General features: G+C 36.9%; 1 protein-coding gene across 7 annotated transcripts in view; it reads left to right on the forward strand.

The window, feature by feature from the left end:
• LOC105479608 (contactin 6) overlaps positions 1-16,555 on the forward strand; it is a 307,236-nt gene that overhangs the window by 170,886 nt on the left and 119,795 nt on the right. For 3 of the 7 annotated variants that reach the window (XM_011737630.3, XM_011737629.3, XM_071092094.1), the window contains exons 5-6: positions 13,851-13,868; positions 15,395-15,490. The exons of 1 other annotated variant lie outside the window; for it this stretch is intronic. In XM_011737630.3, the coding sequence (XP_011735932.2) occupies positions 13,851-13,868; positions 15,395-15,490 (114 nt within the window). The remainder of the gene's footprint in view (positions 1-13,850; positions 13,869-15,394; positions 15,491-16,555) is intronic. 3 more of the 7 variants (XM_011737632.3, XM_011737631.3, XM_024792201.2) reach the window with 1 other exon arrangement.

Below are 16,555 nucleotides of genomic sequence, written 5' to 3' on the forward strand. Positions count from 1 at the left end.
AATATTTCTGGGATTTAGCATTTCATGTATAAAATATATGTAATAATAATAAATATTTACTATACAACATGCTTATATAGTACCCACATATATAGTATAAATTTTATGAAGATTAAATGTAAATATAAATAAATCCAAGAAGATAATCGGTATAATAAAAAGAAAAATAACTAAAATAAAAATAAATGTAATAAATCTACATATCAGTTAAATCAACTCCAAATCTTTGTAACAGTTATAACTTATTTAGGACCATTTGACATGTAGTTTTTAAACAAGTTACTTATTTCATTTAAGTCTCACGACAAGCAAATAATATACATATTTTTAGAACATTTTATAGATCCATCCACCCATTCCTCTTTTCAGCAAATGTTTGAGTGCCCTTTGTATATTAGACACTGAGCATATTCAGGAACATTGAAAAAAAATGAAAAGTACCATTTTAAATGTCTCACAGCTTATAAATCCAAGTACTTGATTCAAGCACAGATTTATCTGACTACAAAGCCCAAACATTTTCCTTCAACTATGTGAACACTTGTTCTTTTTATGTAAAATAAGCAAGCTTTCCGTCTGTTTGAGGGTTTTTCTCTCTCCCCTGGGCCCCAGTCTCTTATAACCTAATTTTGGAAGTGACAAGCCATAAATTGACCAGACTCATTTGGTTGTGCAGACTAATGCTGACACAATGTGGCTATACACAAACCGGTGTATATTGGAAGAGGTTCATTCAGGGCCATTTTGCAGCCTAGCTACCACATCATTTTTCCAGATCGATCCTAGCCTCTTCTCTAAGAAATCTTTAATCAAACAAATATTGTCTTTTCCTCTCTTCAATTCCTAAAGGAAATATTGTAGACTCTGTTTGTAGTATTTTCTATGCACTCACTTGCTTTAGAGGTGTAATTATTTATTAATTTATTAAACATGTACTTGTTGAATACCTGCTTTTTGTGAGCACTGAACTAGTTATTGAGGGAGAACAAGGTCCCTGTTTTCATGAAGCTTGTAGTCTATTTAGAGCACATTGAAATAAAGTAAAGCGATAATCATTGCTGACAGTAACTGAGCCTTTGGGGAAAAATACAGAGTGATAGGGAACTGCTAGGTTAGATTGGTTAGCCAAGGGAGGCTTCACTAAGTGGTAGTAGCAAGTAGGCTGAGGTCTAAATGTCAAAAAGAATCTCGCCATGCAAATATCTGGGGGTAAGTTTTCAAGCAGAAGAAACAAGAAGACCAAGGGTCATCGGGGAGAAGAAACTCATTATGTTCTGAAAAACAGGAAAATAAAATGGCAACTGTATTTGGAGTGTCCTGAACCCAGGTGAAAGGATGGGGTAAACAGGGCCATATCATATGGGGCTTTAAGTAACTTAGTAAACTATTTAAATTCATCTTTATTTCTCTGAGTTGATTGATCATTAATCAAATTTTTTTGAGTACCTACTATGGGCCAGCAGTTACTGGTACTGCAAAGGGAAACCTGTACACATTTTGTGGAAAGGTGGTGATACAAACAAACAGTGACAGTCAAGTAGGGTTATTTTTTTAAAAGATTTTATAAATACATGAGTTAGTAAACAAACTCTACATTTAAATTATTGTTATAGTAAATTATAATGCAATGCAAGCAGTTCACCTCTTTTTAAACTTATTGAATCAACCAACATGTCCTGAGCCAACTGTCTTTGAGGAGCAGCCATATAGAGAGAGGTTGAGTGGTTGATGTCATTTGGGACTAAAAGTTCCAGTTTCAGCTTTGACTGTAACCTATAACTTAAACCAGCTTCATTTATATTTTTTAAATTATTTTTAAATTTGATTTTTAATCAACAAATAATTGTATAGATTTATAGGGTAAAATGTGGTGTTCTGATATATCTTTAGATTATGGAATAGTTAAATCAAGCTAATTAAGTTTGTCACCCCACATACTTGTCATTTTTTGTGGTAAAAACATTTAAAATGTACTCTTCTAGCAATTTTGGAATATATAATACATTATTATTTATCATTGTTACCACTCTGTGCAATAGATCACTAAAGCTTATTCTTCCTGTTTCACTGAAACTTGACACTCTTTGCTCAACATTTCCCCATTTCCCATGCACTCCTCTCCCCCAGCTTCTGGTAGCTACTATTCTACTCTCTACTTGCATGAATTTAACTTTTTTGATTCCTTGTATGAGTGAGATCATTTGGTATTTGTCATTCTGTTGCTGGCTTATTTTACTTAGTATAATGTCCTCCAGGTTCATCCATGTTGCCACAAATGACAGAATTTCCTTTTTTTTTTTTTTTTTTTAAGGCTGGATAGGGATAGTATTTTATTGTGAATATATGCCACATTTTTGTTATCTATTCACCTGATAATGGACACTTAACTTGCTGTTGTGAATAATGCTGCAATGAACACCAGAATGCAGATATCTCTTTGGCATACTGATTTCAATTCCTTTGGATATATACCAGAAGTGGGATTGCTAGATCATATGGTAATTCTATCATTAGTCGTCTCAGCTAGCACTCTCTGTGTCTTCACCTCTAGATGAAACCTAGTCACTGTTCTCTGGGAAAATCAGTGTCAGTTAATTCCAGTGTAACCCAATGAACAGACATTTCCATGACCACTTGTGGCTCCAACTTTTGCTGAAGTCCCATTCTCTGCTCTGGGTCTTACAGTTTTCCCTCCTCCTCCATCCTGGTTCTTACTCAAGAATATAAATCTTTTCTTAATTCTGTCCCTCAAACAACACACTTGATAAAATAAACACATGCCTATAGATTTTTGTTTGTAAGAAAATGTTTGTAGACATTTAGTGGAGGAGTATTGGCGTAAGAAAACACAAATTACTACAAGCAGAAAAGACTATTTCTAAGAGTCCTTCAGCATTCTAGATCTTTATTTTCTTTTTGTTTCTGTTTTCTCCCCTCCAAGTTCTTCTTCATGGCAAGTGCAGTCAGACCACTTTGGTTGTCTCGAAGATGTCTTTTGTTCTGATATGTCATGTCCTCTGGAGCTCAGATGGCCCATCTTCCTCAACAAGGTTTTTAAGCTTCAGCCTGAAACACAAAAATCCTTTGTGTTTTTTGAAATATCAATGTACTATCTATAATATTTTTTATTTTTCCCAAATTGGTTTGATTTTTTAATGAGTAAATTTGTTTGAAAAAAAACATCTTTATTACCACTGCTTCTAGAAAGCCAGTGTCATTCATCACAAATAGAACAAAACTTTAAAAGGCAATACATAGTTATGAAAAGTTAAAGGTATTTGTTTGCATAACACCTAAGTTCATCACACATACAACCAGTGATCTCTCTCCCACACATTGGTAATGTCTCTTCTGCTTATCTCTCAGGCTTACTATCAACATTAAAAATGATGACAGAAATGAAAGTGCTTTGGGAAAAAAATGAGATTTTATTTAATAGTCTCTCTTTCCCTCCCTCCCTTTATCTAAATGATAATGCATGCAAGGGTCCTTATCACTGAACCTAATTCTCCTTAGTTCTGAGCTGGAGAAAGCTGCAAAGAAAATGCAGATTGCAGCTGTGACTCCAAAGACCTTGCTTGGAGTAAAACAATTCAACGGAAAAATGTCAGTATTTAGCATCAACCCTGAAGTCACTCTCCCTAATTCCAATTGGGGAAGTTCTTGCAAATTGAAACCAGTAGGATAAAAATCTCTGGTAAACTCAGAGTTTATGTCCACCGGAGGTCTTTAAAAAAATGTTCTTGCTTCACACTTCTTGTATAAACAGAAGCATTAAGACCTTTACCCAGGAGCTCTGTCCCATTACCTCCAAAACTCGACCTTTTGTATTTTACGTGGGTTGCAAATTTTGCAATCTAACTTTCTGATTAAACCATCAAAATGAATAAAAGTGCTTATTAAGGGCTCTGTCTATGAAGACCATAGCAAGTATAATGGTTCGCATAAACCACTCTTTCCAAGTGGCCTTGGGCCTCACTCCATTGAAATTACTCTCCTTTACTCTAATGAGACTCACACATGTGAATCAAGAGGGAACTATAAATGCAGTTATTCTTGAAAGGGCACAGGTCCACCTAATTTGCCTCCAAAACCAATACTTTCAACCCTCTTTGCTGATGACCTGGCACAGGAGCTAATTACAAGTGAGCTTCCGGCCATACTCCCTCAGACCTCTGGGAAGCCAGTGGTCAGCCTGACCTTTTTTTTTTTTTTTTTTTTTTGGAGACAAGTCTGTCTCCACTACCTCCACACCCTGGGTTCAAGCAATTCTCCTGCCTCAGCCTCCTGGGTACCTGGGACTGCAGGCGCAAGCTGCCATGCCCCGCTAATTTTTTGGATAGCCTGAACTTTTTTGTTACCTACCACATGCTAAGACTTAAGTACAAGGTCAGGATGTACTTCCCCAAGTGACAGGGCAGACTGTGTTCGCTTGCTCTTGGGTAAAAAGAAACTGTTTGCAGCCCTCGTTTTCCTCTCCTTCCTCTACCTTTTTTTTCCCTCTCCCACCATTGAGTAGGCACAGTGGTATCCTGAGATGAAAATGAATCAGAGCTGGGTAGGAGTCCCTATCCAATAAAAGGCCTACTTTTATTTTTTTAGCTATGTGGTCTTGAGCAAATGGCTCAACCTTTCTGAGCATTGGTGTGTACATTTACTAAATGGGAGACACATGGGGTACCCACATCTCATGTTGTTTATAAAGTTCAGGAATTGGGAAAGTCTCAGTAATTAAGAGTTCCGCGGCTCCTGTACTAGGAAGCCCGTCTCATGGTACACCTCCATAGCTCTTGGTTGCTGCCATCAAATATTTAACCAAAATCTAATAAACACTTGATATTGGACAAAAATTGGAATGCTGATATCCAAGTAGGAAGTAAGAAGGTTTTTTAAGAGTTTATAGTGTCGAATCCATTTACAGTCCAAGTTAAAATTTCTCCTTCTTGGGAAAGGTAAAATAATATTTATAGAAATTAACAAATAAGTGGAGAGCAAGTGAGTTGTTTTTTAGTTCTCCTAGGAATAATGGACTCAACAAGTTGATCTTTGGATGAATCACTTTAGTGTCTGCAATGGCAATGGAATATACACATTTCTGTTGCCATTCAGGGCTTCCTCAGCAGAAACCTCACATTTCTTTCTGCAAAAAAAAAAAAAAAAAAAAACACATCCCTGATGACACCGCTGATTCCACACTTTCCTACATGCTGCAGTGCACCCTGAGGATGATTTACCTGAAGATTTGGCCTTTTCTGGATAGTCCCCTTTTTGCCCTTGAACGATATTTATATCACTTATTAATCCCAAGAAGCACAAATTGCCCGTAAGAAATGTCTTTAGAGATTATTGACTACAAAGGTTTTGACACTGTCCTCCCTGCAGAACAAAAGATGAGAAAATTAACATTTGCCAAAAGGCAAAGCTCAAGACTATGAGAAGCAGGGCAGCCTAGGATTGTTCTGGCTATTGTATGACCACCCAAGAGGTCACTTCTGCCTCCAGCTGGTCTGTGTAGCTTACTAGGCAGTGAGGCTCACTCACTGTCAGTCTCACAACTTGTGTCAAGTTGGTGAAACATTCTCTGGCATAAAATACAGTGTGATGTGGCAGTGCTTGGAATAAAATTCACATATTTTTTACTTTAGGTCTCCTTTTTGTTTTTTCCATTGATTCACAAGCATTTAAGCTGCTACTGAATGGGCACAGAAGTAAGTCCTGACTTGGTCTTCAAGAAAATATGTCTGGTTACATCATCCAACACTGAGATGAAAGCTGAAAAAAAAAGCCAGTTTAAAAGTTCAAGCTGGGATTGGTGGCACACACCTCTAATCCTAGCTACTCAGAAGGCTAAAGCAGGAGAATTGCATGAGCCCAGGGGTTTAAGGTTACAGTGAGCTATGATCAAGCCACTGCACTCCAGCCTAGGCAAGGGAGTGAGACCCTGTCTCAAAAATTATAAAATAATAACGTAAAAATAAAAATTAAAAACATCCTAATTTTGTTGATGTGCCCTCATATCATCTATAATATAATTAAAGTCCCTCACACCATGTATTTTGTACTTAATATCTTCTACACACTTTAAATATATTATGTCATTTTTTTCTCTGAGGCAGGTACTATTGTTAGCTAGCTTATTTTGAAAGTGAAGAAAACGGAGGTAGAAAGATACTAAATAATCTGCCCTAAATCAATAGCTAGTGCAGGCATGGCCAAGTTAGCATTTGAATACAGATACTCTGACCCTAAACTTGCATTTTTGATCATTTTGTTCCATCACTAAGCCTTTTAAGGAATTCATTAGTGGGTTATTTAATCTATTTTGATGCTACCTACATCACCTTCCTTTCAGGAACACCAAAGGCCACTTGCCTTTTACTAGTTAAGTAATCTGGCAACTCAATGTATCCTATGCAATTCCATAACTCTCTTCTGTTTCTCTCATCTACTTTTAAATGTAGGGAATATGCCAGCTTAGTAAGAAGCAAGTTTGAGTCTAGCCCACATCTAGCACTTGTATTTTTATTTTTGTCCTAAGTGTCACTGTTCTTACCACCATTTGTCAGGCAAATGAGTCCATTATAGAAAATCAAATCCAATCTGACATGTATGTTATCATAGACCAATTACCTAATTGATATTTCATATTTGTATACTTGTTTAATTTATGAAATGCTTACCTCTCTGAAAACTTAAGTGCTGGGCTGTTAGGAAAAAACATGCATTATGTGCTCCTTACTATTATCCTATTTTTTCACTAAAAAAATGCTTCTCAGTGAATTCATTATATTCCCAGAAAAACAAGAAACAACTCACTTTCTCTCTACTTATATATAAATTTTTATAAGAATTCTTTTACACCCCCAAAAGTGAGGAATTTTAACTTGGACTGTAAATGGATTTGACACCAGGAACTCTTAAAATAACTTCTTACTTCCTACTTGGATATTAGCATTCCAAATGTATGACCAATTCTAAGATTTAGCTATTGCCTCTTTTACAGTGTTTGACAATAGCATTGTGCTTGATTAGGTTATGTCATGTTGTGTTACTGAGTTATGCTAGGAAACATAATAATATCATGAACACCATGACTGAGTATGTAGCATCCAGAAAATGATGGTGGAAAATGAAACTGGTTTCAGTAGAGACATTTCTCTGTGTCAATTAATAAAGGCATGGGAAAATTAATTAGTATAGAACCAAAAGAATTCCACTCAAGAAATAGGAAATAGCAACATGAACAATTTTGGTATTACTCATAACTGGTCCCCTTCAAAGAAGAGAAATACGGAGAGATACAAATTTAGAATAACCTCACTATAATGTCTTGAGATTCTTAAGAGTGTTTTAATACTGAAAGTTGCATATATTGTATCTGGGAGTTCTGTGAGACTTGTGCAGAATTAGAGATTTGTTTTCTTGGTGTCTTTTACCATTTCTCTTTCGTTGGGCAGAGTATCGACATTTCCTTGCCCAGCAAAATGTTTGGCTGTAGGCCAAAACAAAATACGTATCTTCAACATGGGAACCACATCACAAAGGTGACCAAGTGCCCCAAAATCTTGTTTACTCCAGAACAAGCTTTCAGTGCTGAAACTTCTTCAGAAGGATTCTCGAAGGGGGGAAATAGTATTTGGTTGGCGGAAAGCAGAAAACAGGGTAAAATAAATCATGGAGTTTAAAATGAGATCTAATGTCTTTGAAGTGACCAATAATTGAAATTGCTTCTGAGGTGTGGAAAGAGAGAAAAGGTCTGTCTGGGTGACGTTCTAGATAGAGAGGCAATATGGTCTGGTGGTTAAGCGGATGCCCTCTAGAGCCACAATATTTGTTTCTTTACTTTGTCTTTGTTTGTTTGTTTTTGCTTTTTGAGACAAAGTCTGGCTCTGGCACCCAGGCTAGAGTGTGGAGTGCAGTGGTGTGATTTTGGCTCACTGCAACCTCTGCCTCCTGAGTAGCTGGGACCACAGGTACATGCCACCACTTTAGTCTAATTTTTATGTTTTTAGTAGAGACAGGGTTTCACCATGTTGCCTGGGCTGGTGTCTAACTCCTGGTCTCGTGTGATCTGCCCACCTTGGCGTGCCAAATTGCTGGGATTACAGGCTGGAGCCATGGCGCCTTGTCTAGAGCCACAGCATTTGGAATTAAATTTTATTTCCTTTACTTATTACCTGTGTGAACTCACACAGATCAATCAATTTCTGTGTGTGACAGCAGGAGCAGAGAGAGCTGAACTTCTTGGCAGATGAAAGCGGAGGGACATTTTTCCCCCTGCTCCTGAAAGAGCAACTTGCAGTAGGGAAGTTATAGAAGAGAGACAGCAGACACAAGCAAGTAAGAGGAGTAACTAAAGGACCTTTAGGAACCATATATCTAATATTTGATTCTAAGGTGTTCGAGCTGCATATGAATATATCAGTAAGGCTGACACAGGCTCAAAATTTGGTAGTGGTGGTGCATCACACCTCTGTGTATGTGCTGCGGGGGTGCATACCTCTGTGTCGGTCAAAATAAGGGACTACATTCTATGTTCACATGCAGATACAGGGAGAGATGTAAGGGTGGAGATAAATCAAGAAATATAAAGAGATGTACAAATAAGGATTCAGAGGATTCAGAACATCAGAAACAGAGCCACTTCTAGAAACTACAAATTCTTGGGGGTAAAGAAAGCACCTTTACCTCTCCCCTAGAAATTTGTACAACTCTTTGGAAAAGTGCTAGGTTTTTGATTGTTTATTTGAACATGAAGTATTAGTTTATGCTAATTTTATAAATTATAAGTGGCAAAGAGGCCCCAGGTAACATTTGGAGAGCAGGACAGCAGGCTGAGTGTTTGAGTGTGAGCACTGGAACCAGAGTGATATGGTTTGGATGTATTCCCACCCAAATCCCACCTTAAATTGTAGCTGCCATAATCCCATGTGTCATGGGAGGGACCCTGTGGGAGGTAATTGAATCATGGGGGCAGATTTTACCCATGCTATTCTCCTGATAGTGAATCAGTCTCACAAGATCTGATGGTTTTATAAAGGGCAGTTCCCCTGCAGAGTGTCTTGCCTGCCCCTGTGTAAGACGTGCCTTTGCTCCTCCTTCACCTTCCACCATGATTATAAGGCCTCCTGAGCCACGTGGAACTGTGAGTTCATTAAAACTCTTTTTCTTTATGAATTATCTAATCTCAAGTATTTCTTCATAGCAGTATGAAAATGGACTAATACACAGACTCTCTTTTTCAACCTTATCTGGACTCATAGAAACTGGGTCAACTTTGGTCAATGGCCAATCATCTGTGAACCTCAGACCTCAATTTCCTCCTTTACTAAATGAACTTGACAATGGTACAGGTGATTGTGAGGATTACAGGTGATTCTGAGGATTCAATGAGTGTACTTATCAGAGCATCTGACATATAATAGCTATTCTCCATATATGAAAAAAAATGAAAGAACAAAGAAAAAATTTAAAACATTATAATGAAATAATTCATACAGAGTAAATGGGAAAAAAATGATATCATTATTCAGATTTTTAACAACTCAGCTGAGTGTACTATGTCCTTCTCTAAGCATGCACATTTTTCTGGTGAATATTTTCCCTATCTCCAGCTATTCAGGTGCTGTCTTCTTGGTCTTGATCAATGGGCCCTGGGTACCCATAGCCTTCCTCAAAGCTTATGAGACTTGGCAAACCACTGGCCTCCTTCTGTGTCAGGGGTTGGCACTGCCAAGCGCATCCTCTGATTGTGATCCTCAGGCCTTGGCAGCAGATGTACAGTTTTCTTGCTTTAATTAGGCTGAGATTCATTCTTACATGTGGCAGCTGCAAAGATATATTCTCTTTACAATTAGATGTTACAATACTTGTATTGCCTAAACCTTAATTTTAAGTACATTTTGGTGGCCCTTGTCCCTCCTTTGCCCCTTGGTTGCTTCAAGAGACAGCATATGGCCTAGTAATTCTTTAAAGCTCATTTTATGGGCCATTCTCAGGCACTTCCTGCTTGCCTCTGGAACAGAGCCTTGTTTGTGACTGCATTTTTGCTTATGCTCCTGCCAAATGCTTCCTCCAAAACCAGCAATAAAACCACAGGACCTGATAAGCCATGGCCATCAGAATGGTTTAATGAGAGCAACCTCAACAATCAAGGTCGTTAATAGCAACCATCACTGCAGGATTTGTATCCCGTGTGCAAGGGCAGGCTGGGCAGGTCACCTTTGTGGTCTATGAGAATATCTCCAAATATTATAGAATTTGAGACCATCTGAGAGAACGATCTCATTCTAAGCAATTTTCTTTTAAGCAAAAATGGATAAGACAAAAATAGAAACTGATGGTTCTCTCTGGCCTCTCCTTGTAGAAGAATAAATCTAGAGTTCTTAAAGGTCTTACAGAGCAAAGAAAATATTCATTGGATGCTTGTATGACTACCTAATTCAGTCACCCTTGCCTCAGAAAATGATCTGAATTAAATCTTGTTTCCAGCCAGCAGAAGGGTATTTGAAATACAGATTGGATCTGTACAATAGACCTTGTTCAAAGCATATTCACATAAGATGACACATAGTTTAAATAAGGCAGAATTATATCTTGTCTATGATCTATGTGCTATTAAACAGTTTTAAAATGTGAATTATTAATTAAAACCTGTGAACTAGTAACATTTTGGAATGACTGTTTTGATAGCTAACAGGACTTGTGTGACTTTTGAGAGGCGTTGATTTCCTTTCATGTCAGCTAATAGAAATCCCATTGTAATCATAAAAGGCACAGAGAAATTATGTCACAAGCGGATGCTGTTTAAGTGGAAGTGAACACAGAATATATTAAAGTATCAGTGTTCTTATCAACAGTGTGTTATAATGACTCCTGATTAACACTGAAAAGATGATTGATGTTCCTAGGACTGTGGAGCACTGACAATGTGACATTGAGAGAATTCAATCAAAAGCTTGTTAATTTCATAGACGCATTCAATTTCTCATTACTCCTTTGTGACAGTGTTTGTTTTTGTGACCATTACAATGTAGTCACAATTTAATGGGACCTTTCAAAAATAATAGTAAGAAAAAAACCCTTAAAATTGTCACCTATGATGATTATTACTAGAAACAGAAACAATGATTTCAATATATTAATTTTTCATTTTAAAATAAAGTTTATTAGGCTGATTTTTATTCAGGAGTCACATTTAAACTGATACAAACCAAAGTCATAAAGGACTCCCAAGTCAAGGCAATAGTTCACATCAACAGTGCCAACATATGTAGGCTGATTTAGTTTTTCCATGGCCAAAGAAGAAAGGAAGCATATTTGATGTAAATTCCTCTATGAGAAACATGGTAGGCATGCCAGCTTCTAAATTAGTATAAAGCTAATGACGACTGATTGAGAGCAGGTGGAGAAAGGGAAGCAGGTGTAGTTGAGGATCAGTAGAGTTTATCTTAGTCAAATACTTTTGTTATTAAAAGTATAGAAAATATAAGACTTTCTCAATTTACGTATCAGATCTGCTGAATCTATCTTATTGAACTCATACTTTACATGGATTGAAAAGCAATGCTTACAAAAAGAACACTGATATGGGAAGTAATGTAGTTAGCAGAGATAAACCGTGAATGTTTCAAATAAGATCATCTACCTCCAAAAATTTTTTTGGAACTAGAATGTGATATTTAGCTTGTATTTTTAGATTAGTCTATCTGAACTTTGTATCAGTCGGAGGAAAATGCATGGTTGGCCCTAACCACTTGGAATACCACAATCATGGTAATTACCACTACCAAGTAGTTATAATTACCAAGTAGTGGTAATTACCAATACTCCAGACTTTAGTCTAGATACTTTAAATTCATTATTTTATTTAATCCCCATAACAACCCTGCTAAAAATAGGTGTGTTTATTGCATCTTTTATCTTCCCAAATGACCACCCAATGCTCTCCCATCAGTTTGATTGAAAAATTTCAAACCACCATCGAAAACTTTCTCATCTAACCCAGCAAAAACTCTGCAGTCCATCTTATATAAGCACATATAAGTTTTGTTTTAATTTCTCTTTCCTTACAAAGGCCAATCCTTCCATGTGGGTTCTGATTATCACCCTTCAGGCTCTACAAGGACCTTATTTTATCTGTTTCCTGAATAATCAGTCTCTTTCTTTACTTGATCATTTATTTCAGCATAGTGGCCTCACCCTCCAAACCTTTGGGTATTCTTCCTAAATCTCACCTCTTATTCATAGCCAACTCTAAAGAGTTCTCATGACTGTGAGCTCCATGTCCTTATCTGCTATCTACTATCTACTTCTCAATTAATATTGGCTTCTTCCCCAGACTCTACTGAAGCTTTTCTTGGCAAGATCACATATGACCAACATTGTTTTATCTTTAATGTTCATGTATTATTCCACTTCTAGCTTTTTACACAAACACTGTCTCTCTCTCATCTCTGTGGGTCCTCTACCTCTAAATATGGAGGTTTTCAAGCTTAGCTCCTAGACAATTGTCCACCAATTTGCTCATGCCAAAAGTTTAAGAGTCACCCCAGCAGGTTTACATTCATACCTATGACTTCAAATGTGGTGTATATGCTGATAAATCCAATTCTTAGCCCTAAGCTTGTTTTCCTGCAACTAGACGGTCCCATCTGGGGGTGATGGGAGACAGTGACAGATCATCAGGCATTAGATTATCACAAGGAGTGTGCAACCTAGATCCCTCACATGCGCAGTTCACAATAGGGTTTGTGTTCCTGTGAGAATCTAATGCCACTGCTGATCTAACAGGAGGCAGAGCTCAGGAGGTAATGTGAGTGAAGGGGAGTGGATGTAAATAAAATGAAGCTTTGTTTGCTTGCCTGCCACTCACCTCCTGCTGTATGGTTTAGGGGTTGGAGATCCCTGTTTTATAGTATTTGTAATATTGTCACTTAGATAGTTCATGGATAAAACAAATTTAATAGATCCAAAATGAAATTCTCGAATTCCTCTAAACAATACCAATAATTTGTTCCAATTAGACCACAGTAAGGTTGTTAAAAAAATAAACAAAACTAAAAAAACTACAATATGTAATCTTTAGAAGACTTTAAAAGACAAAGAGAGATGTAAGTAAAGATGAGTAATCTCTACTTTCACATCGCCCAGCCATTTCTCTAAGATAACCAACGTGCATTTTTTTAAAAGTCCATTCTGTAACTTTATGCCAATTTAGTAAAAAACTTACATTAGTTTTTTACTGTTTTTCTTCCATAATAGGATAATGATGTATCAATATTTAGTGACTTTTTAAAGAACATGACATTAAGAATGTTCCAAGTCAAACCATTTAGATTTGATGTATTCTTTCTAATTTTCAATGACATGACATTCTATGCATGTTCCAGGTATGATTCAATGATGTGCACTGCTATATTATTAAATTATTTCCAATGCATTTTATTTGTATTTTAAATTTAAGCCAAATGTATTATACATACATAACCCACGATATCCTGCTTACTACTGCGCTTTCATTATGAAACTTTACCCATTATACACTAATAACACTGACTTCTATTCAATACCACAAAACTTCCCTACATTTTTTTAATCCAGAAATTTAATACTGTTTTTTTCATTCTGGAAGCAATGCTTTCCCTGTACCTTACCATCATTGCATGGCTGTCTCTCATCTGTCAGATCAGTGCTCTCTTCTTTTCTTTTACAGGGTATCTTAGGGTAAAAAGTTAAACTGATGGGACAGAGACCCCAAAACAAATGCCTCAAAACAAGATAGAAGTTTACTTATATGTAACAGAATGATCTGAAGTTGATGTTCCAGATTAGCTATGTTTCTGCTTCAGGTCCGCTCAAATACCCAGGTGAATGGTGGCTCTTTTGTGTTCAACAAGTGGCTTTCAAGACCTCCCATATCATTGGCAATTTGGCAATTTAGGTGGGTGTGGTGGTAGGTGGATCAGGAACATCAAAATTTGTGGAGATTTCCTCTCAAACATAGTAAGTGAAAGTTTCATTCATCATTTTTTCTTGCCATATTTAGCCGCAAAGAAGCCTGGGAAATGTGATCTCTGGTTAGACAAGCATGTTTGATCAACAAATCTACTATTATGGGAGACGGGAGAATAGATCTTGGTAGACAATTTCAGTCTACACTCAAGGACACTAACCACAATTTGTAAATGATGTATGTATTTCTTTTTAAAACAATATTCTGGTCTTCCTATTAGGTAGTAAACACTATAAGGGTAAAATACCTGCCTGTTTTATTGTTTTATTCACAAATAAACCTTCTCCCTTTAATACAACTTCTGTCTTTCAGTATGTCCCTTTTTTTTTTTTTTTTTCCTCTTTTTGAGACCAGTTCTAGCTCTGTCGTTCAGGCTGGAGTACAGTGGCACAATCTCGGCTCATTGCAACCTCCGCCTCCTGGGTTCAAGCAATTCTCATGCCTCAGCCTCCTGACACAGCTGGGATTACAGGCATGTGCTACCATGCCTGGCTAATTTTTGTAATTTTAGTAAAGATGGGGTTTTGTCATATTGGCCAAGCTGGTCTCAAACTCCTGGCCACAAGTAATTTGCTTGCCTCAGCCTCCCAAAGTGCTGGGATTACAGGAGTGAGCCACCACACCCGGACTAGGAGGTTAATTCATTAAATAACTAATTGAATGAATGAAAGGATTTTACAGGTAAAGAAACTGAGGCTCAAAGAACTTAAACAATTTAGGAGAATGGGTGACCATTCTTCAGAAAGGTGGAAAGATTTATGCCTCAGATGGCTTAACAAGGTAGCTAGTAAGCACTCTTTCAACTCTGAATTTCTGTGATTCTGTTATGTAGGAAATCATCACATTCCAAATAAGATCATGAGACTGCTTCGTAAAGGAGTAAATCAAGAGAAAATTGAAAATATACTTTCTGACTCATTGGTTCTGTCACATAGAACGCTTTCCCTCACACCATTACATCCTAAATTCACATAGATGCCAACCACACTTTAAAATGGCAACCATTAATCTAAGATGCTGGAAGACTGCAGCAAACTTGTGATATACCTTTTTAAAATCACACCTTCCTTGGACAGACAAAGTAAATATGTGTTGGGCTTAACAGATTTCCTGCTAGGCTACACTGTCTGGAAGAATAAAAGCAAACAGATAGAGTATTGTCTTTATCACATACTGTGTTTAATTAAAAAGAAAGAAAGAAACACAAGATTTTGCAAGATAATAATAAGTGCAGTTAAATTGATTGTCAACTAACTCTTCTGGTCAGCAAAGTATGAGATTAATTCCTCTTCATAATAAAAATATTCTTGAGATTCTTCTTTAAAATATTTCTTCTGCAAAGTAACTAATTATAAATCCGCTTTTTTTTTGTTTTCCAAGATATTGAAGACTTTGAAACTAAAACAAGAAGCACAGTATCTGTCCGAGAAGGTCAAGGTGTGGTGCTTCTCTGTGGCCCACCGCCACATTTTGGAGGTATGATGGGGTGATTTGGGTCACATCATTAATGCTGTCACTTGGAGAGTGATGTGAGCACATCAGGTCTTAGAGTCAATGATCACCTTTTATCAAATCAAAGAAACTGTGAATCTCGTCAAGTGCATTTACTGCAAACAAATAGTTCTATATCCAAATATTTTCTTTTTAAAATATTTGTTCAAGCAGCCACGCAGCAAATATGTCTTTAAAGAGATACAGCATGGCATTGTACGTAGTGTGAGTGCCAGGGCTTTGTAGAGAAACTGACCGCGGCTGTAATTTGGTGCTGTGACAGGCAAACTTCATGACAATGGGGCAATTTCTTTAACCCACTTTGAGGCTTGGTTTTCTCATCTATAAAATAGAGACATTAACTGGTTTGTTTGTTTGTTTGTTTAGTTTTGCTGTAAATGTTAAAGGAGCTAATAAGTGTAAATTGAGTAGTGTAATAACTAGTACTTTAGTAAGCAAAGGAAGTTAAGATTGTTACTACATTTTTATTTTGGGGCTCTATGGAGAAGCAAATTCCAACCAACACTCCTCTTGGCAATGTCACATTAATTATTGGAAGGATAGACCCCATTAACTGGAAGCAAATTCTGTATAGGACCAAATCGGAATGTCTCCTGGCAACGGTAAAAGTCAAGCAATAAATGCCAGCCTCTACTTTGGAAGACTCTGGATTGGTCAGTGGATTGGCCCGTTGTCAGGGATAGAAACTACTTACTGATTCTCATCCCCTTGGGAATGAATTTTCTCAAATTTCCATGATTTGGTAAATTTAGTCATGATTCTCAACCCACAGTGAACATGAAGGAGGTAGTGTGAAAACATCCATGGGGTCATTTGTTACAAACCAATATCACACTGATTATATTATAGAAAGCTTAATAACAGCAAGGACTTACACAGCACAGACCCAAGGACTTTAACATGTCTTAGAGTCTTAAATTTTCACAAAAACTTTTAAGAGATATATGAGTATAATTATTGTTTTACAGGCTCAGTACACTATAGAGAAGTAGAAAGATGTTAATTAACTGGTTTAAGGTCACACAGCTG

This window comes from Macaca nemestrina, chromosome 2 (assembly GCF_043159975.1).
Source record: "Macaca nemestrina isolate mMacNem1 chromosome 2, mMacNem.hap1, whole genome shotgun sequence".
Lineage (NCBI taxonomy): Eukaryota > Metazoa > Chordata > Mammalia > Primates > Cercopithecidae > Macaca > Macaca nemestrina.